Source organism: Paramisgurnus dabryanus, chromosome 12 (genome assembly GCF_030506205.2).
Source record: "Paramisgurnus dabryanus chromosome 12, PD_genome_1.1, whole genome shotgun sequence".
NCBI lineage: Eukaryota > Metazoa > Chordata > Actinopteri > Cypriniformes > Cobitidae > Paramisgurnus > Paramisgurnus dabryanus.
Window position 1 is genome coordinate 21,886,974 of NC_133348.1, and position 21,746 is coordinate 21,908,719.

General features: G+C 42.3%; 1 protein-coding gene across 2 annotated transcripts in view; it reads right to left on the reverse strand.

Annotated features, from left to right (window-relative positions):
• Nucleotides 1-1,647: 1,647 nt before the first annotated feature.
• The window catches only part of nudt14 (nudix (nucleoside diphosphate linked moiety X)-type motif 14), a 50,200-nt gene continuing 30,101 nt past the window's right edge, over nucleotides 1,648-21,746 (reverse strand). For both annotated transcript variants that reach the window (XM_065257177.1, XM_065257178.1), the window contains 2 exons: nucleotides 12,922-13,225; nucleotides 1,648-6,516 (listed from right to left, as the gene is read on the reverse strand). In XM_065257177.1, the coding sequence (XP_065113249.1) occupies nucleotides 6,267-6,516; nucleotides 12,922-13,225 (554 nt within the window). In that variant the 3' untranslated portion in view covers nucleotides 1,648-6,266. The remainder of the gene's footprint in view (nucleotides 6,517-12,921; nucleotides 13,226-21,746) is intronic.

Genomic DNA, 21,746 nt, shown 5'->3' on the forward strand with positions numbered 1-21,746 from the left:
TGATGGGGAGAGTCCAAAAGTCTAAGTTGGTCCCATCACCACCATATCAGTTTCTACTAACAAGCTTATCCTCTAAAGACTTACAGTACTATGAAACAATCATAGCATCTCTAAAACAATGTCTGACTTCAGTCTACACAAACTACAAGAAAAGTTAAAAACAGACTTGACCCAGTTGACAAATGACCATTTGTTTTGTATCGATTATAAATTCACTGTACGTAGTTCACAAGCACTTTCTAGGTCATCTAAACAAAGCCATCAGTAAATCAAGAAGACAGAGAAAGCGCTTAAGCGCACTCGCGTATCATCTCCTCTACTCTGCCCCACAGATCAAACTCATTGTGTGCCTTGTTGTGAGGCGTGTGGTTGCTATAGCAAAGTCGTGGTAGTTGCACTTAGTTACTTAATTCTATTATTTGTGCCCCCCTCCCCCTACCACCTGTCCCTCCTTCACAATCCTTTTGCCGAACATCCATCAATAAGGCTGTCTAATGATTACCAATGTGCCTAAAAAAAAGAAAACAAACATTACCTTGACAGCTCAACTCCTTTCAACTCTCTTCTAGGGACGCCTACAGCGAAGAGCTCTCTTCGACCCCTAGAGAAGGCCTTGACGAATTGTCCCTCATCTTAAATGAAAACATTTGGTTGTTTGGCTCATGATGAATGCCAGCCTGTAACCAAAAGGTGTTGCAATTGCAGAGGAGGCAAATGGGTGATTCTCACGAAATCCAGATTTAGAAGGTGTCCAGCATCAGAATTTTTAAAAAGCACTTGAAATTTTTTTTTGCACATATAAGATTAAAGTCTGAATTTACTAAAACCATTATTTTTAAAGGATTTAAAAAACATTTGCTATAGAATTATTTAATTTTTTTTAGATTATCATTATCAAAAATGATCATTACCGCAACATGATATTACATTAAATATATGCATTTACAAACTCATGTTTCGGTAATGAGAACTAAAAAGTTGTCTAGGTACTATGACAAACAAAATGTCAACTTTTGGAGAGAAAAAATAAGAACTGCTAACCTGGTAGCCATCTGGAGTGTCACAATTATGTTTTTGAAAATGATAGTTCATTGAGGGCTTAAACAATGATTGAAAATTGTTGCGGAGGATGAGAAAATTGGTCTTGGACACATTTATATCCCTTATTATTGTCTCTACATTTACCAATGATCACTAAATACCACGTTTCCTTACTGTAAATGTTTATAGTATAACATGAACTGAAGCTTTTCATTTTTTAGATTTTTTAATAATAAATATTTCCATGTCAAACAACCCAAATCATGTGTCATGGACACGTTGTGGTAATGAAAATTTTCCCCTTAAATGTGGAAAAAACAACAAAATTGGTTTGTTTGAAGTTATTTGAAATCATGTGCAGAGATGTTTGTAACTGTATGCTTCTTATTTTGATACTCTTACTTTGCATTTACTTTGTTTTTATCAAAATGTTTCACAACACCTCATAAGTGTAATTTCGCGAGAATCACCCAAATGGATTTAGAATTTTTCATTATCATAAAACATTCTCCAACAGATGTTTTCTTACAACACTTTACAATATTGCATTAGTGTTACAATACGAGCTTGACTTCTGACAGAACAACGAAAGTAGAGACTCAATAATCTAAGGCATCAGACCTTTTTATTCATTGAAACTGAATGCAGATTAATATAATACAGATGCACATGCAATACTTCATTTCTGAAATAATCATTTACATTTTTTATATTCAAAAGATACATTTTTGCATATATATATTACGTATTTGAAATATATATTTGCTTGAGGTGCCATTAAAAAAATCTGTAAACAAAGGCTGTGAGATATAAAATAAAAGATATAAAGACATTAGTGATTAAAACAACACCTCTGTAGAAATACTGAGTCTAAAAACCAAGCATTAGTAACAGTGGCACATGACAATAAATCAACGATAAGTTTTACAATAAATATTAAACAATTATTATCAAACAATAATTTATTATTTCGAACAACCAAAGCCCTATCCTGAGATAATGTACAAAACACTCAAACAAGTTCAAAGTTCAGAAACATGATTTTATAAGAGATTAGTAAGAAGATGAGAGATGATATCTGAGGCATTATGAAATTAAATATGCTCTTGAGAGAATAACAACTAACAAAACCACTGCCTAATTCTCATTTGCATACTTTAAATAAAACTCCAAAGATGGAAAAGCAAGAAAAAAATGTTTTCCCCATACCTCAACCAACTTCCAAATTTTCTTTCCATAGTCTCATAATCTGACGGGACACTCGCAAAAACACAATTTTTGACCAACACCTCTACACAACACTTTAATTATGCTTATATGAAAATGACCGTTGTGAATTAGCATACTGACCATCTGTATTGATCATCAAAGTTGTAACAACAGAATATAGACTAGAGTACAGTCACAAGAAAGAGAGAATGTCTTACAAAAAGATACTCTTTGAATAGAGATTTTATTTTTATGTGGTGGTGATAAGTTGTCATGGCAAGAACAGAAGAAATTGCGTTAACAATGTATTTGCGTACTTCAATATCCTTCACTAAAAAAGTCAATACCACACGAATTATGAAATAATGAGTGCAACAAGTGTAGAGTAAAATTGTGCAAGAGAATCTAAACTAAACTACAATAGATTGCTCAGATGGCTTATATGTCCTTAGGCGGCTTGTACAAAAAAATATTTGTTCATCAATATTACTGTCAAGACTCGTGCTAAAATTATTCGTCTTGGGTAAAGCAACTTCTCAATTCTTCCAGTTTTCATATAAGTGATATAAAAAAAATGCAGAAGTTTAAGTTAAGACAACTTTTCTTGATATTAAGTTCATCCAACAAACTACATTGAGTTACAAATACTTAAAAAAAGCATTTAATGCAAAAAAATTTAATGCTGTGAACACACCAATGCCGTTCCAAGATTACTCGCAAGATTTAACTTCGTGTAATGTGAATTTTTTTGCCTGAGTTGATTATTTTAAACTTGCACAGAGGCAAATAGGTTATGTTGGCTGCAGTTGCGCTGCTCAATTTGCGTCATCTGCATTGCCCTGCACGAACGTGTGTCTATTGCATCTTTGCATTGACTTTGTATGTAATCTTTGTAATATTTAATTAGCTTCTGGTGTGTACACAGAATAAGTTGAATACGCATAAAATTAAGCTGTTCTTTTCTGTTTTGCTTTGCTATTTTAATATTTAAGCTTGAATCAGTTATAGACACTGGTTACACAAAACACCTTTTTATTAAACAATACTCAATGTCAGGTTAAAGCGGATGATGATCAAGTCTCCAGAATTTCAATAAAAATGTCAAAATTCTGATTATACCAACATGTAAGATACTGTGATGCTCATCGAGTCTGTTCTCAACCGAAAACAAATGCTCAACTTTTCAGCACAACGTTATCCTTGTAAAACCCTTCAACAGAACAGAAACTCTTTGTACAAAAGTGAGGAGTTTGGTTAAGATAACTCTCGTTTTTTGATTGTGCATTCCAATTATTATCAATCAAACTGCACTTGGTTTGTTTTGATTTAAAGGGACACCACTTTTTTTTGAAAATAGTGTACTAAGACAAAGGGAAAATTAAAGTTTTGATTTTCTAGGCGATATGGCTAGAAACTATACTCTCATTCCGGTGTAATAATCAAGGACTTTGCTGCCGAACCATGGCTCCGGCAGGCGCAGCGATATTACGCAGTGCGCAAAAAAAACACCCCTTGGTAACTTTCAATAGCAGGGGACTATTTTTGGGAACTGCGTAATATCATTGCGCTCGCTGCAGCCATGGTATGGCAGCAAAGTCCTTGATTATTACACCGGAATGAGAGTATAGTTCCTAGCCATATCTGCCTAGAAAATTGCAACTTTTAATTTTCTGTCCGTCTTAGTACACAATGTAACTACAGAAGAGTCAAGTTTTAAATAGGAAAAATATTGAAACTCTTTGGTTATTTTTAGAGTGATGCTAATGGTCTAATCAGATTCAATGGATTGTGCTAAGCTATGCTAAAATTGGTACCGCCAGACCTGGAGATCGCCTGAATGGATTCCAAAATGGTAAAAATCAAATGTTTAACTCTAGGGGAGCTGGAAAATGAGCCTATTTTCAAAAAAGTGGAGTGTCCCTTTAAGCCTTCATAACTAAAAAATACAGCTAAGTAGCACAAAAAAACCCCACAATACAAACATGATAACATAATAATATACATGTTTTGACCAAAATTTTATCAATCATCTCATTTTGGAACCAAACTCCTCAAATACTTAACATGAGTAAGTCTTCTCCTGTTCTCATCTTGATTAGAAATGCACAAAATAAGACTTTATGTTTACAATTGCTCTCATTATCCAATCACATGAAGGCCAGCTGGAAATTTAAAACTTCTGTGAAAAAAAAGCTGTCAACCTAATTATATTGAGTTATATTGTTTTAAAGAAACTAATGCAGATATTTCAGTTGAAGTTAGACACAATATTACAGTGATGTATTAACACTTAGTCATAAAAAAGTTTAATTAAAATAATTATTTAGATTTTTTTCTGAACCAGACCAAAATACAAATGATTTTCAAGTAAGAAATTCATAAGATTTTAGAAGTACTTATGACTTCAGGAGGTTATCAGCCACTCTTTCTGACACTAAGGGTGGTTTCATATTAGGTTTGATTGCCTGGTCCCCTCTTCCCCCGCTGGTCTCTGTTCACATTGTAATATTTTGTTCTGAACCGCGGTACACTTGCGTCATCAAGCTGCAGCCATTTACTGATGTTGCTAAGGCAGCGGCTATAAAAGAGAAAGCGCCAAATGGACAGAGTTGTTCGTGTCCTCATTGACCTTTATTTAAACATTTGGTTTTGTTTTCAAAGAATAAATAAAAAGTATTTAAACTGCAAAAGTATTTAAACTGTACAAAATAAAGTGGGCTGTCCACCAACCACACGCATTAATAGCGGTTCACTTACACAAATTAGTAAGATTGTGTTCATATCAGCAGCAAACCTTACCGTACCCCAGACCACCTTTTTTAGGCGGACTTGGGTGCAGTTCGCGGGTGCACACCGGGCTTCGTATCATCCAAACAAACCAAACTCTGATGTGAAATGGACTCGGATGCGCACCAAAAGTGCTAATGGAGTGGTATCCTGGTGGACAAGGCTTATCCTAGTCCCAGCCTAAAATGCATGATTGAGCCTTAATTTTACAAACACCTTGCATTGACATATCTAAACATATATCAGTGCTTTGGTTTTGTGTCAAGATGCACACCTGTAATGTTTTTTGTAAGGTTTGCTTGTAAAAACAACTTACATTTCCAAATATAACTTAGGCGTAGTCCTGGATTAATCTAGACCATGTCCCAGAAACTGCCCCATGTATCATATTGTGAAAATATCACTTTGCGTTTTTCTAAAAGTCCCCTAAAAGTGTTTTGTCGATTATGGTACAGCAGCTTTAACTTGTAGGACTATAATGGTACATCTACCATGTATTTTATACACTCAATGGATATTTTTCAGCATTCTAACTAACCTGAATGTCACAAAACATGTTAGCTCTGGACCTGAGATACAATATACTGTACGCTAGAGCTTCATTTTTTAATTTTCAGCAAGCGATTGTTTACAGTAGCGGCTATCAAGTTCTCTCAAGTTGGGTAGCTGCCTGTATGTTGTCTACATATAATCACATTAACGAATTATTTATTCGCCATTTTTCTGTGCAATTTTTCTCCTATTGGTATTTCGGCAAACTGATGGGAAAACGGCTAGCGGGCTCACTTTCTGGCCACATCGCACAGCTTTGTTTGTAAATGATCCGGGACGGAGATCTTCTCCCTAATCCTCTCCAAGTGAGATGGTATCAACAAGGCCTTTTAAATATTGCCTTCTCAAGTTAAAGAGGAGTAGATCACCATTACAAAGTCTTTAAGGGCCAGGGTGTGATGTCAAAAAGATGCATCAAATGGTTGGTTGGAATTCCTGACGTATTCAAAACAAAGCATTCAATTACACAAAACAAACTCACAATGATCCTCCACTCAGTTCTATGTTAACCTGTGGGGATGTGTGGATAGCACAAGTGTTGATAAACCATAGTTTAAAATAAGACAATAACCAGAACCACAACAAACAGTGTAAGAAACAACTAAAACAAATGAACACTTTTGAATACAATATATAAAAAAGTACATAATAACGGAGAAGGGGGCTTGAAATTGTTATTACACATTGGTGGAGATCTTATACTTTTGTGACATGTTGTTGTGGAACCATATGAAGCTAAAAATTACGCCCATTGTTTTTGGGATACTCTCGTCAAAGGCGAAGGTCATTGCTTCATGAAGGGGAACTTTGACCACCTCGATCAATTCTCCCTCCTCTGGTTTACCCCCTCCTTCTCCTACACGATTTTCATCTGACACCTCCGCGTAGAACATGGTCTGCTTGGATCCAGTCACTCCAACACCCGACCTGTGGGGGGAGGGATATGGGTCAGTCCATTATGACTCCATATATTTAAAACATAAAACAATTCCTATGTATGGCTGTAGTGTTTATAATTGAGCAAACAGTGTTCCTGCAGCTCAAGCTGGTTGAGAATGCATTAGCAGAACAATAAGTCAAGGGGTTGACCCCCAGAGAACACACGTACTAATAAAAAGTTAACTTTGTAATGCACTGTGAGTCGCTTGGAATAAAAGTGTCGGCTAAATGCATAAATGTAGCAGTGCTACATACTACATAACGCATTTCTATAATGACCATTATTTACGCAGCTGCCTGGATCTCTTGAAGGCACATAGAAACCTCTCGTACCTTAATGATGACATGGCAGCATCTGCTACGTACCAATGTGACTGAGGTGTCACCTCACCTGAGACACCGCCATGGAGATATCACCATGGAAATCTCTTCTGACACCAAGAGTGAATTACAGAGAGGGGAAGTTTCCATAAGCCCCTTGTTGTAATATTCAGTATTCTGAAATGAATTTCTGAAATGAGTTCATAAAAGATGGAAGAAAATTACAAGGCCCTAATGCACGCTCAACATCAAAGTGATGGATGATGGCCCGAGGAGGCAAAAATGAAACAAGCCATGGCAATCGGTTTCAAGAAGAAGTTTAAATCAACCACAGTGGGTACATCTGAGAGTCTGAATTGCCAAAAGAATCCACTGTATCTGTCATCGATGAAGAATGAGATCTCAACTGGCACTCACTCATAAATGGAGCAGACAAGATGGATGGCATATGAACAACAATTAATGTCTTCCCGAGGCGCTTCGGAGGCCAGAAGATAAGGATTTCAATTAAAGTTTTGGAAGGATGACAGTTTCTGTTCCACAGAGTTTTCTTTTCTTTACTTTTGTAATGCCATGCCAGTTTCAGTGGCTTTGTTCATGTTGAGAGCCAGGTTTAGATAGCAGCTGGGGAAAGGTACTGTACTAACCACAGTTGCTTCCTGCCGGCTGTGAGAATCAAACCAGCAACCATTGGGTTACAAGCCGTACTCTCTTGACGAGTGACAGACATGCTTAGTAGACAGTGGATTCTGGCAACATGTGTTTCTTTAGCTTAAAAAGGTCATGGATTTGATCCAAGGGAACCCACAATAGGGCGTTCACACTTGAAATAGCTAACCCCGGGGTTATTCTAAACCCCAGGTTAACGGAATCCTGAGTTATCGGTTTCACACTGTTCATGCTTAACCAGGTGTTAAGCCGGAATACTAGGGCTGTGCAAAAAATCGCCTGCGATTCTCATGCGTGTTTCATCAGTTAAGCCAGTTCCGTGATTAGAAGTAAATCCCGTAGTTCACTGAGAAGCTAGGCAAAATCGCATAGATTATCGGAGTCGATTTTCCTCGATTTTGAACCCGATTTTGCCTGGCTTCTCGGTGAACTACGGGTCTGTGTAATAAATGCCGCTCCATCTGAAAGCAGCTGATGGCGATTTACTTCTAATCACGGAACCGGCTTTACTGATGAAACACGCATGAGAATCGCAGGCGATTTTTTGCACAGCCCTACGGAATACACTGCAGGATTTTTGCACTTCTATAAGATCATTACCTTATCACACTGTGCGACATGGATCGTTTAAACTTGGGTACGACAAGCATGTAGACCGTAGGATGATGACATGGAAGCTTCGGTGGCTGCGTCACACGTTAGCGCAACGTCACAAGCATGCGCTAGTGGTAAACAAATACCAGTACGCAGGTCGTAGCAGTAAACACACTGTGCGGTGATCATGCTGAATTTCTGACACTGTCAAAAAACTATCATAGGCTATCTTTGGACACAAGACCGGGAAAACAGCAATCTTTGAATCTCTCTCATTGTACGATATAGGACCAACGATGAAGAGCCACGATCACAGAAATCGTGACGATTGTTTCACGATGGCAATCTTTCGTCTGGGACAGCCAATAATCGTGCAGTGTATCCCAGGATTTAAGAGATAACCCTGGGCATTCATAATTTGACGTTTCACACTGTCCATTCCTAAATGCTAGGTTAAAGCTCCCATAACACAAGCTGTTTCTGTGTATCTGATGTTAATCTGCAGTATCTATGGAGTAGTATTACATCCTTCATATATCCAAAGAGTCTTTAGTTTAGTCAGATTTATAAAAGACAGATCAGCTTTACCGATTCTTTCAGATAACGTACCAAAAATTCAGAAGGAGGAGTTACTAGCTGCAGGAGGAGCGAGACATAAGCCATCCAACACTTTATACAACACTGATGGATAACTTACACTGTAAAAAAATTCCATAGAAATTACAATGTTATTGCAGCTGGGTTGCCGGTAATTTACCGTAGATTTAAATTGATGTTATTTACTGGCAAGAGTTTGTTCAAAGTTAAATAAATTTTAAATATTAACAAGTCTTTATAGTTTTAGTCTTTACAGAATAAAACTATAAAATAACAGCCTCATGCAAAGCATTCTGGGAACCAGAAATCATCATCAACCTTTTTCTGTTTTTTGCTTCAGATTTTGTTTCCCAAAATGTTTTGCTTGATGCTGTTTTTTTAGTTTTACTTTGTAAAGACAAAGACTTGTAAATGTTAAATGTTCATTTAACTTTGAACAAAATGTTGCCAGTAAATAACATGAATTTAAATCGACGGTAAGTTACCGGCAACTCAGCTGCAATTTCTACGGATTTTTTTTACAGTGTATGATTTACTACATGTTCGTGACGTTTATATAAATTGCACTTACGTGCCGATTTCCAACATAACACAGAAGTCGTACTTATCGCATGCGACTTCTTTCAATTTTCAATGAAATCCAGCGTTAAACAAACACATACGCAACTCCGCTGCTACCCCGCATAAACAAACTATATCCATTGCTTCCATAATGCTGGCTTTCTTCTTCTTATATGCAAAAACACACAACTACTTCCGTGCCATTGTTGAGTTTTGATATAAAACAAACCTGTTGCGTGAAGTAATGCCTGTGATAGCGTCCTCGGTTCTCGCTTTCCCGCTGATTGACATGTGGCATGGTTTTCCAGGGGAAGTGCCCATAAAAAGAAGTAATACGTATAGCTTACCACTGAAACGTCAGCTGGACCCGTATTCAATAAAACTTTCCAAAACTTGTACGAACCCTGGCGAAGTGCATTCAGCACAAAAATACTCTGTAACACGTCCAACTGCTTCGTTTGCACTTTGCATTTGTTTAGCATGAGGAAAAAACTCTTAAACTGTGTTAATAAGTCAGAATGCATGAAATACCATTGAACCCCCCCCCTTTAACGTTTTTATATGCAGTATCAATAGTCATGATCGGATGCAATGTCAAACTGACAAGTTAAAATAACGTGCTGCCACTTTAAATAAACGCTTGTTTCGCGCTTCCACATCTGTGACTGAATAACATAAATCTCTCTTCGCTGTTTTAAGCCTCCCGGGATGTAATTTTTACTTCAATTTAGATGTTTTCATTATACAGATTGTGTAGAGAGGTACGTGCTCTTCAGTTTCTGATTGGCTGTCCGTTGCCAAGCATTGAGTCATAACATTCTTACCACACTTCATGTCACACTGCATGCATTGGGCACCACAATGTGGAGTTAACCCTGCAAAAGCAGGGGTAACCATGCTTCAGAACAAGGTTTCATAACCCTAGGTTAACTTCGGAGATAACCCCGCTTCTAAATTACAAGTGTGAAATGCTCCTTGAAAAGGGGTTAAAAGCGGGGTTTAGAACAAAAGTAACCCAAGGGTTAGCAGCCCTATACTGATAAAATCTATACATTGTAAGTTGCTTTGGATAAAAGTGTCTGCAAAATGAATAAATGTAACAAAGAATTTTCTCCTGTTCCTGGGTAAATCTCCATTCACATGTTATCTGGGAATTGTGCCCATCAAAAATAGATGTAATCCCATTTAGCAACTTATCATCAACTAAATTTTTTTTAAATATGTAAAAGCGTACGTAAAATCATGAGTAAAACATCACAAGCGTGTTTCATGTCTATAAAGCATAAAATTATCTTGGGTTAGGCACACACCTTATACTTTGCAAGTATCCTCATAAACACAACCATTAAGGGCTTAAGATAAAGTAAACAGTTGAAAGAAAAAAACATGTGTACAGTAACAGTATATTGGATCTGGATTTTGGTCTTAAAGGCGAAGTTACCTAATTTTGCTCATGAACAAATCACTTTTCTACCTTTAATAAGATATTTTATCTTCAGTGCGCTTACATTTTGTTTGTTTATATCTTCTTTTTTATGCATGCATACGTTTTTTTTGTGAGATTTATGAGAATTCCATACCATTAAATATTTTAATAACATAAAAACCTTATTAAAAGATAAAAACATGATACATATTGTTATCATTATATAAAATGAACCCTATCGTGAAATAAAATTTTGGTCACCCCTACACCCATTCAAAAAACAAGATTGCTTCCATGACTGCAGCACCCAATTATAAAAAAGTGGACAGAAATTCTGTTATAATTCCAATGTCTATTACAATCAGCTAGAAGTAGGCCATCCCTTTACTCTGCATTCCTGTGTGTCCCACCCAGCCAATAAAAGCGGCAGGTGCAACATGAGGTGCACAGGTGTGTATGATGGCACAGTGCACAGGTGTGTCCTGCTGTGTCTGTATGCATTTGGGAAGAAGGTGGTTTGTGACTCCCTGTAGTATCTTAGCAAATCAGGGATGGATGTGGTCCAGGTCACGACCAACAGCAGTAAGCAGATGTTGCATGCTGTCAGACACAAACAGAGACTCTGGCAGGTGTGAGATGGCAGGCGTTTACAACTCTCCTCATTTAAGACTGATAAGAGCATAATGCAGCACTGTTTATTCCTTTACAGATGAGATTGGGACACTTTGAATACTTAATCTAAGGTTCTTTAGTAATGATGGAGGATTACTGCGAGAGTTAAATATTAAATTGAGAGAATCTGTTGGGAAGAAGCCGTTGAGATAAAAATGTATGTCACAGATAAAATGACTATAATCTGCACCTGTTATGTGGTCCCTTAAATGTAAAACAAACCATTAAAAGTTTCTCATTATCAGTTTCTTATTAGTGACAAAACACTTACTGTTATTTTAAGCAACTTTCACACAGAAAACCTGTTAAAATGCTTTCATGTTATCCACTGTTATTCACGCATACAACATGCAGGTTCCCACACTTTCAAGGACTTTCCAGATCCAATACTCTCACATTCAAGGACTTAATGTGGGGAGCAAGGTTACATCGAGTTACCTTTTAAGATACATTGTTACAGTTCCCTTTCGAGGGAACTCGTGCTGCGTCAATGTGATGACACTTTGGTGACGCCTCCAGGGGTAAGTGTGTCTGAATATGTATATCAAATTCAACCAATGGTGAGGCATAAAGACAAAGATAGGTTGACGCGGGAGCCAGGAAGTATAAGCAGTATGACCTGTATGTATATTTTGAAAAACTTCCCAGGGCCTAGAATTATTTCATTCAAGGATTTCAAGGACCCGTGGGAACCCTGAACATTTAATATACACACTGCAACCACCAAAATAACACTAAAGCATTCTGATATGATTTGTAAGAAAATTATCTTTAGTAATTGAATTACATTTGATGTTATAATGTGAAATCAAATTTATTTATATAGCGCTTTTTTACAATCATGCATTGTCTCAATGAAGATGTGAAAAAAGTATATCTAAAATATATGTGGAATAATTGCAAATTTCGAGGTAAAAAGATTGTAATCTACATAAATGGTATGGAGTAGCCTTAAAGGCGTTCTAAGCGAATCTGCGAGACGTTAGTTTTTGTTGACGTTTGAATTGTTTTCAAACAGACGGAGCGTAGCTAACTCCTCCCCCTCCCTTCCGTGCTTTTATGAATGCGCCCAACCCCTACCCCCAAATCCTTCTTGTCGTTTATTGGTTGAAACACTTTGTTATGGTTTCTGTTTGTAGGTTTGGCCACTATGTTGTTATTGTTGTTTGTGAAGCCGGGGCTGTCTACAGAGATCGCGGTTTTTTACAGTTTGATCAGCGGACAGGCAGCAAGCAGATAGTGAGGAGATGTTTGCTGTATGTAACAAAAAAATTTTATAGTCTAAAACGTGTCAATTCGCTTAGAGCACCTTTAAGGCTTACATATTCATATATATATACAAAACTTAATTTTTGATTTCATGGGGACTTTTTGGTGCAGACACTTCTGAACCGACTTCTACCTTAATGCACTGTATCATGATTGGTTTCCTGGGAATCAAACCGACAGCCTTGGCATTGCTAACATGTTACCAGTTGAGCTACAAGACCGGTGCAGTTAATACTGAGACGATAAGATTTGAAATGTGACCGCATGTTCCCATGGCCTCCCACCTGTATGACGTGATCTTTTTCAGCTTGGTGACCGGCACATCAAAGCCGCACTCTTCCAGTATCTCCTGCCTGGCAATCTCCTCCAAAGAGAGATTAGGTTTGTCCACCAAGCCAGCACACAGCTCGTAGGTCACACCTGCCGAAGCCGGAGGTTGGTCAGGATGGCTTGACGTGTCTTCGCTTGTCTCCCCTGCTTGGTTTTCCTCTGGGACTTTGGGTTCTGCTGTTGTGGCTTCTGCAGATCCTTCTTCTGCAGGTTGCGGGGGCTTCGGTTTGCTCCGCTCCCATTCACTCATGTATACAGCTGTGGAGGAGTAAAAAGTGTCACTCAGAGTGCTGTCAAATAAAAGGATAAATGAGAAATCATCTGAGTACATGGTTATTTGATGAATGAGGAAACATAATGTAAACATACTGAGGGCCTCATGCACAGTGTTTGATCTTGAAGGTACAAGTGTGTGTGTGAGAACAGATCACGGAGTTTAAACTGAACTTGGCAAAAGATTACATAAATTTAAATCATTTTTATCTGTTTTGATAGTACACACACAATTGTTGTGCTACAAATAATAATGAATTATTCTTCCTTTAAACGGACAGTGTTGTAAATTTGTTTCCATTCAAACGTAAAGTGAATCTTTTCAAAATGTGCAAAAACAGAAAAACAAATAAATTGCGAATCAGGTGCGCTCCCATCAATTTGTTCCAGCGAATAACGGTGGTATAGGTAACCTAGTAACCAACAGTAAATAAAACAAGGCACACTTAGAAATTGGAGACAGGACTGCATTTAGTTCTATTTCATAGCTCCAGACCGCCAGAGGCATAAACAGAGTGGAAATATCATGCGCTCGCGCATTGGTTACGAGAACTTATTGATTGGTTGTCATCCTATGACCTCATGACCCATATAAAAACCTATCACAACGTCATGAACTTTCTCTTTGTCATTCTCGCTTGGTGAGAACTTCGTTCTGTGTGCAGCTTATTGGGCTGGTGATTCGCTCCCCACTTAGCTGTTAGCAACTGGATTGGTTTTGAGTTGGATTCTTTGGATTTGGATTATTGCATTACTCTATTGTTGGATCGCTAACGGAGTCGCGTCTTCCAGCGAGTACCCCTTGGTTTTACAAGGTTCTCTCGCGCGGGCCACACGACAGGATATTTGACACCGGACAGGTAAGCCGTGTTGATCTTCTTACGGTTGTTCTGACGGCGAGTACCTATTGGTTTTACCAGGGTTCCCTCGCCTAACATCTAACCTCTCGCATCGAGTACCCGCGGTTTCCCCGGGTTCCCTCGTGCGACGTTACTACGCCCGCTTGATAGCTTTGCTCGACGCACCTGTATCACGCGGTCGGCGGATCGCTCGTGGAACGGTTACCATGGAGCATGCGTCTTGCTCGCAGTGCCTCACCGCGATGGACATGCTGGACGGACATGACCGCTGCCCGTCGTGCCTGGGTAAAGAACATCTGCAGGACGCGCTGTCTAACCCCTGCCCGGAATGCAGTATTATGCCTGTCGAGCTGCGCCAACAACGTCTGTTTAACGTTTGTCCGCCTGCATCGGGAAATCGGGTCACATGTGCTCCGACGGACCAAAGTAAACGTAAACGCAAGCACCACGATGACGGCGGCGGACAACCGAAACTAAAGAAAAAGTCGTCATCTACGCTGGCGAAACGCATGGACGAGCTGACTGCTACGGTGCAACAGATACAGTCATTGTTGGCCGGATCAGCTGCTTCAGCGGTTAACGAATGCCACACGGAGGTGAGGGAATGTACCGCTCAAGCCGACGCTACTGATCACTCACATTTTCTGTCAACGGATGTTGATGGGTGCGACGCCGTATCTGTGGCAGCAACGGATTCGCTCTTCAGTGAGTCTTTTAGTCAGCCTATGTCCGACGCTATGTTGCCACCTGCCCAGTCTTCTCCGCTCCCCTCGGCCAGTGGCAGCGAACCGGGGACAGGAAGTGAGGCGTCCTCCGCAGCACTCTCGTTACGTGACACCTTAAAGAGTGCGTTGGCGAAACTGGAGCTGGATGTCCCAGCGGCGTCCGCAGGTCCAACCAACATGTTGTGCCGCTCGGTACCCGGGGTAAAGGATGCACGTCTGCCACACTGCAAAGATTTTACGGAGGTAGTATCAGCTGCTTTTCAATCAGCGTTGTCGTTTCGACCTGACCGTGTTACCCGCATGCTGGCAGACATGTCCGCACCTGACACAGTAGGCCTCGGTTCGATGCCGTCTTTGGAGCCCTGTGTGGCTTCTCTCATCGTCTCGCCAGACGAAGCCCTGCGACAGGATGTACGCTGTCCTAACAAAGAGTGCAGACGTACGGACGACGTACTGGTCAAAACATATAACACAGTGGCCAGACTGGGGCGTATTGGCAACTCAATGGGGCATTTGCTTTTGGCATTACACTCGTCCCTGGATTTCGCTAACCATGATGACACAGTGGCTAGCTTAATGGACGCCTCTCTCCAGGCTCTTGGCGCTATAGCCGGTGACTGCGGGAGAGCCCTGGGCCTACTCGCTTACGCGCGACGCCAAGTTTGGTTAGCCCAATCTCCCTTACCGGAGGTCTGTCGTAATAATCTACGGCAGCTACCCTTGACACCGGGGCATTTGTTCGGACCGGCTGCTCAGGAAGCTCTAGAACGACGGGTGCGTGTGTCGGAGTCCCGTTCGCATCATGTGGAACGACGCACACAATTTAAGGATCCGCAACCGGCCATACGTCCGCCTCGTCTGGCCCCCACTTCGCAACGTGGACCTGTTGGGTCTTCCAACCGCTTCTCCCGTGGTCGACACAGTCGCCCTGCCCCTCCGCTACACCGTAGTGCTGCGGGTACACGCTCACACCCTATGCCGATGAGACAACCGCCATATCAGCGCCCCCCAAGCCTACAGAATTCCCGGCTAGGCGCCGCTGACGGACTCGGGTCGACGGCGACGGGCTTTTCCGCATCTCAAATGCGGTGCTGGAGAGACATAACATCCAACGCCTGGCTTCTCGAGACTCTCGAGAAGGGTTACAGACTACAGTTTCGCCGTCGGCCTCCCTCTTACACCCGAGTTTGTCACACGTCGGTTTTCAGACGAACGACAACGCCTCACCCTTATCGCCATAGATGAGGTAAACCCTCTGCTGTGTTCGGGAGGGTTCTATTCCCGCTACTTTCTAGTTCCCAAAAAGGATGGAGGGTTCAGACCCATCCTGGATTTAAGGCGCCTAAACAGGTTCTTAAAACGCCTACCGTTCCGCATGTTGCGCACGGCCGATGTAATTCGAGCCGTTGTTCCAGGTGTGTGGTTTGTTACCGTGGACCTGAAAGATGCCTATTTTCATGTGCCCATTGCAATGGAGCACAGGCAGTTCCTAAGGTTCAGCTTTCTGCACAAGACCTACCAGTTCAAGGTCCTTCCATTCGGGCTCTCTCTGGCCCCCCGTGTTTTCACAAAATGTGTGCAGATTGCCTTAGAGCCCCTGCAACAGAACGGTGTGTTTGTACTTCCCTACTTGGACGACTGGCTATTGTGTGCAGCCACACCGGAGCAGGCTGTGGCCGACACCGACCGCCTGCTGAGACATATCGAAGCACTGGGCTTCAGTGTCAACTGGGAGAAATGCCACCTCACTCCTACACAGTCAGTGCACTTCTTAGGCATGCATCTGGACTCACGGACGATGCGAGCCTCTCTTACCGATGCCAGGAGGTCGGTGATACACCACAACTTACAGGGTGTCCGCTTGGGACGCCGGATACCTTACATTCGTCTGCTGAGACTGGCGGGTCTGCTCACTGCAGCGTCCACAGTGATCCGCCTGGGTCTGCTTCACCTACGCCCTTTTCAGCGATGGCTGATCGCTCTCCGCCTATCAGCAGTCCGCAACCGTCGAACCCTTGTACGAATCTCGGGGTCCGGTCATCTTTCCCTTGCTCGGTGGCGTCAGGACGATTTTCTACGGTCGGGTGTCCGGATGGGTCCACCCCCGTCACGCAGAGAGGTGGTCACGACGGACGCCTCCCTTTCAGGCTGGGGCGGCGTGTGGCAACATCAAGGTGTGAACGGCCTGTGGGAGCCGCATCTACTGAGGTGTCACATCAATGTTCTAGAGCTACAAGCGGTTCTCCTGACACTCAAGCACTTCGAAACTGTTCTGATGGGAAAGCATGTTCTGGTCAGGACGGACAACACGTCGGTAGTGTTCCATATAAATCACCAGGGCGGCACGAGATCACTGCCTTCTCTGCGCCTGACACAGAAACTCCTGACTTGGGCGGAGCCGCGTCTTCTTTCCCTGCGGGCGACGCACGTCCCCGGCCGCCTCAACATTGCAGCAGATTCGCTGTCTCGGGGGGGACCGAGGCCGACGGACTGGCAACTGCACAAAGAGGTTGTGGAAAGGATTTGGAATACATACGGCGAGGCGACAGTGGATCTGTTCGCCTCCAGAGACACGACTCATTGTCCTCTGTGGTTCTCGGAACGGACGGAGCACGGATCGTTGGGCAGAGACGCATTGGCTCACGAATGGCCGGACTCAGTGCTGTATGCTTTTCCACCGACAGCTTTGATCTGGGCGGTACTCAGTCGGGTCCGGGAGAAAAGACACAGGGTACTTCTGATTGCTCCCAAATGGCCGAGCATGCCATGGTTTCATCTGCTTCTGGCTCTCACGACGGGACAGACCAGACCGCTGCCCCCGAGGAGGGACTTGCTGTCCCAGATGGAGGGCTCCTTGTGGCACCCCTGCCCGGAGAGGCTGAAACTCTGGGTTTGGCCGCTGGGAGGAGTCGGGAAGTCTTGGCCTGTTCAGACAGGGTCAAACACACTGTCCTGAATGCTCGTGCATTATCCACTAGGACGATGTACGACAACAGATGGAAGCTGTTTGTCACTTGGTGTACGGAAAGAGCGCTGGACCCCTATGGCTGTTCTATCTCTGCCATTCTTGAGTTCCTACAAACGCTCTTAGACGATGGGCGTTCCCCAGCTACGCTGAGAGTTTATGTTGCTGCACTTTCAGCTTATCGGACTCCAGTGGATGGTGTTTCCTTGGGCGCGCACGCTTTAGTGGTGGCTTTTCTCAAAGGCGCACGGCGTCTACATCCCCGTGCGCGGCTAGACTTTGCCCCTTGGGACTTAAATATCGTTTTGGATGGCCTATGCTTACCACCGTTTGAACCTTTGGAACATGCCGAGCTTAAGTGGCTTTCGGTTAAGACCGCTTTCTTGTTGGCCATAACTTCTGCAAAAAGGGTCAGTGAACTACATGCCCTTTCTGTGAGTGCTCATTGTTTGAGATGGGGCCCTGACTTTAACCTGGTCACACTTTGGCCTAATCCTGTCTTTCTGCCTAAAGTGTTGACTCCTCAGTTCATCAACCAACCATTGTCTCTATCAGCGTTTCAACCTACGGACGCTTCTCGACGGATGCTATGCCCGGTACGTTCTTTGCGGCGCTATGTTGAAGTGACCGCTCCGTGGCGCACAACAGATCAGCTGTTTGTTCGTTTTGGTGCGTGTCGGAAGGGGGCGGCCCTGTCGAGACAAAGATTGGCACACTGGGTCACAGAGGCCATTAGTGGTGCTTACAGTGCGATGGGCAAGTCTGCTCCAAATTCTGTGAGATGTCATTCAACGCGCGGTGTTGCAACTTCTTGGGCTGCGTTGAAGGGGATCTCTATTGCTGACATTTGTTCCGCGGCAACTTGGTCGTCGCCGTGCACTTTTTCAAGGTTTTACAGACTAAATGTGGTTTCACTACCGCCTGTCTCTTCTGCCATACTGCCTGGTTCAGTGTGATGTGATTTTTGTTGTATGCTTGTTAATAAAGATGTTGAGTTTATTCTGTCTAATGTCTTTATTACATTCCTCGTGACTTGGTGGTATCAGTCTTCCACTCTGTTTATGCCTCTGGCGGTCTGGAGCTATGAAATAGAACGCTGGTTACGAATGTAACCGTGGTTCTATGAATAGTGGAAGACCGCCAGAGTCTTTGGTCACTCGGTTTGGCGAGAATGACCATTGAGAAAGTTCATGACGTTGTGATAGGTTTTTATATGGGTCATGAGGTCATAGGATGACAACCAATCAATAAGTTCTCGTAACCAATGCGCGAGCGCATGATATTTCCACTCTGTTTATGCCTCTGGCGGTCTTCCACTATTCATAGAACCACGGTTACATTCGTAACCAGCGATACAATTGATCAAGTTATAAATTAACTAGCAGTGCAGCTTGTAATTTCCAAACTGAAAGCTCTGCACAGAAAAAAAATGCAGAAGGGCATAACGACGATGTCGAGCCCCATATATGGTAAAGATAATGTCAGCTGATACAACTAGATAGTCAGTCACAAGGGTTTAATGTGCGCTACATCAGAATTTTTTTCAGCAAATGCGTTTCAGTTTCACATTATTCCCATTTACACTTATTCGCAAAAGTCAAAAACAACGTCAAGCGAGCATATAAACTTTTTGCGAATTAAGGGGCAGGAAACACCAAAGCTTTTTTACGCAGCTGAAAACGCCTGGAGGACACTGAATGATAGCCTTTTTTTAGCTGAGTGCCAACTTTCCTCAGTTGAGCACTTTGGTAGCTGTGATACTTGAGCTGTGAGCCGGTTGGTTGTTGTGATACATGTCCCGCACCTCCTCCACTGTGATTGGACGGCAGTGTGAGAACTGACATTGATGAGCTGAGCTTTTCACCCAAAGTTGGATCTCTTTCAACTCTCGACGCTCAGCGCTGAGCTTTCTGTGTGGAAAAAAAACGCCAGCTGCTGGCTGTTTTAAAAATACTGTGCTTCCATTGGAAACAGTTGAAAACATGCAGCAGCCGTGGGCGTAAAAGCTTTGCCGTGGACGCCCCTAAGGGGTTGTGCGCTGTTTTTCAGCTGAGTGCCAGCTTTCTTTAGCTGGTTGCTTTGGTAGCTCTGACCGTGGGTTCACACCAGCCACATTTGAGGCATCAAATTCACGTTGACCTCGTCTATTTTGCCGCTTGAACATTGTGAGTTAAGTCGCTTCTTTTGGCGTGAAAGCCGCATGTGAAATTCTAGTCAGAGACATTCATGCGGAAATTCGCATCATGGGAGGGGCTTTTGTGACTACGCTGTAATCACGTCACTACTACAGCAAGCTCTTGATTGGTTAACGCGGGCCGTTTTTCCGCCAAATTTAAACAATTTCAACTCGCTGGTTTCCGCGGCAACGTTTAATTCGCGCCATTCGTGCAAACTAGACGCACGAATGAGGCGGAATCGCGTCTGACGCACTAAACGCCTCATCCGCACCGCCAGACCTCCAGACACGCGTCAACACATCTTTACATTGACATAACATTGAAATCAGTTGGCTTGACGCCTCTACCGCGGCTGGTCTGAACGCAGCATTATATTTCAGCTGTGAGCCGGTTGGTTGCTGTGGTAATATCCTGCCCCTCCTTCACTGTGATTGGACGGCCGTGAGATAACTGACATTAACAAGCGTAGCTTTTCACCCAAAGTTGAATCTCTTTCAACTCTCGACGCTCAGCGCCGAGTACGGAAAAAACGTTCAGCGCCGGTTTTCAGCACAGAAGAAAACTGCTAGCTGCTGGCTTATTTGAAAAAAGCAGAGCTTCCATTGAAAGGAATTGAAAACATGAGCCGGCCACGGGCGTAAAAGTTTTGGTGTGCACACCCCCTAAGAGATTTTTATCAGTGCTTCCATTAATCGTTTTTAATGCGATACTTCAAAATGTGCATAAAATTGGGGTGATGGAAACCTTGCTTATAAGACTTTAGCATACATTTCACATGCAAGGTCACAACTAAAGGGGGTCGCACACCGGACGAGAAGTGCAGCGCTGCGTCCCGCCATGATTATAAAAACTCAACACATTATTTTCTATGAATGTATGCACAGCGGGGCTGCCCGCTGTGACTCTGAACAATCCCTGTGGGCCACAGAGCACCACTCACATAGTTTAACATTAAAAAAACATCATATTTGTCCCAAATTGTAAGCGATTAACATTGGCTGCTAACGTATATTTTGCATTTTGAAGTAGACTCTATCGGACTAAGCTTGTGATATTTAATGTACGATACCTCCAAGTTGTCCTAGACGCGACGTGGCACTTCTCGTCCGGTGTGCCACCCCCTAAACAGTCAATGGTTAAGTGGTGTGTGAACAGAATCTTTCTGTTTGCACGTTATTGCACTCACAACGCATCACTTAGCTGAAGGGCATAACACTATGAACACATACATTGCGTTTTCAAGAATTTTTTATGGTTACCTGGCCTCTAGCTGTCACTGGGGCGGTACCCTTTAAAAAAAGTATACCTTTGCACTTAAAGAGTTCATATTAGTACCTCAGAGGTATATATTGGAACAAGATATAGACATGTATGTACCTACACGGTGATAGCTAGGGACCATTTTTTGACAATTTTTCCTAACAGTGACGTTTTTCTGCACAATGCTAGAATCTAGCATTGTTAAAAGAAAGAAAAACAACAATGTAAAAGAGAAAGCCACCTCTTTTTCAATACAAGGCTTTCCTTGCATTCTGAAAGGCAGGGTAATGTCCCTGGTGAGCATGTATAGAACAATAGTGTAACAGTGTAGCTACATTGAGAGCGCTGAAAAATGTCCTGCTTGCACGATGACCATTAACATGAAAAATGCTCTATTATAAGAAAAGTGATTGTTTTAGAAACTATGTGATATGGCGAGCGATCTACACTGAGGTCAAGATATGCATTATTTCCTTGACATGTGATCTAAACATTGGCCAATTCACTTAGAAATGAGAA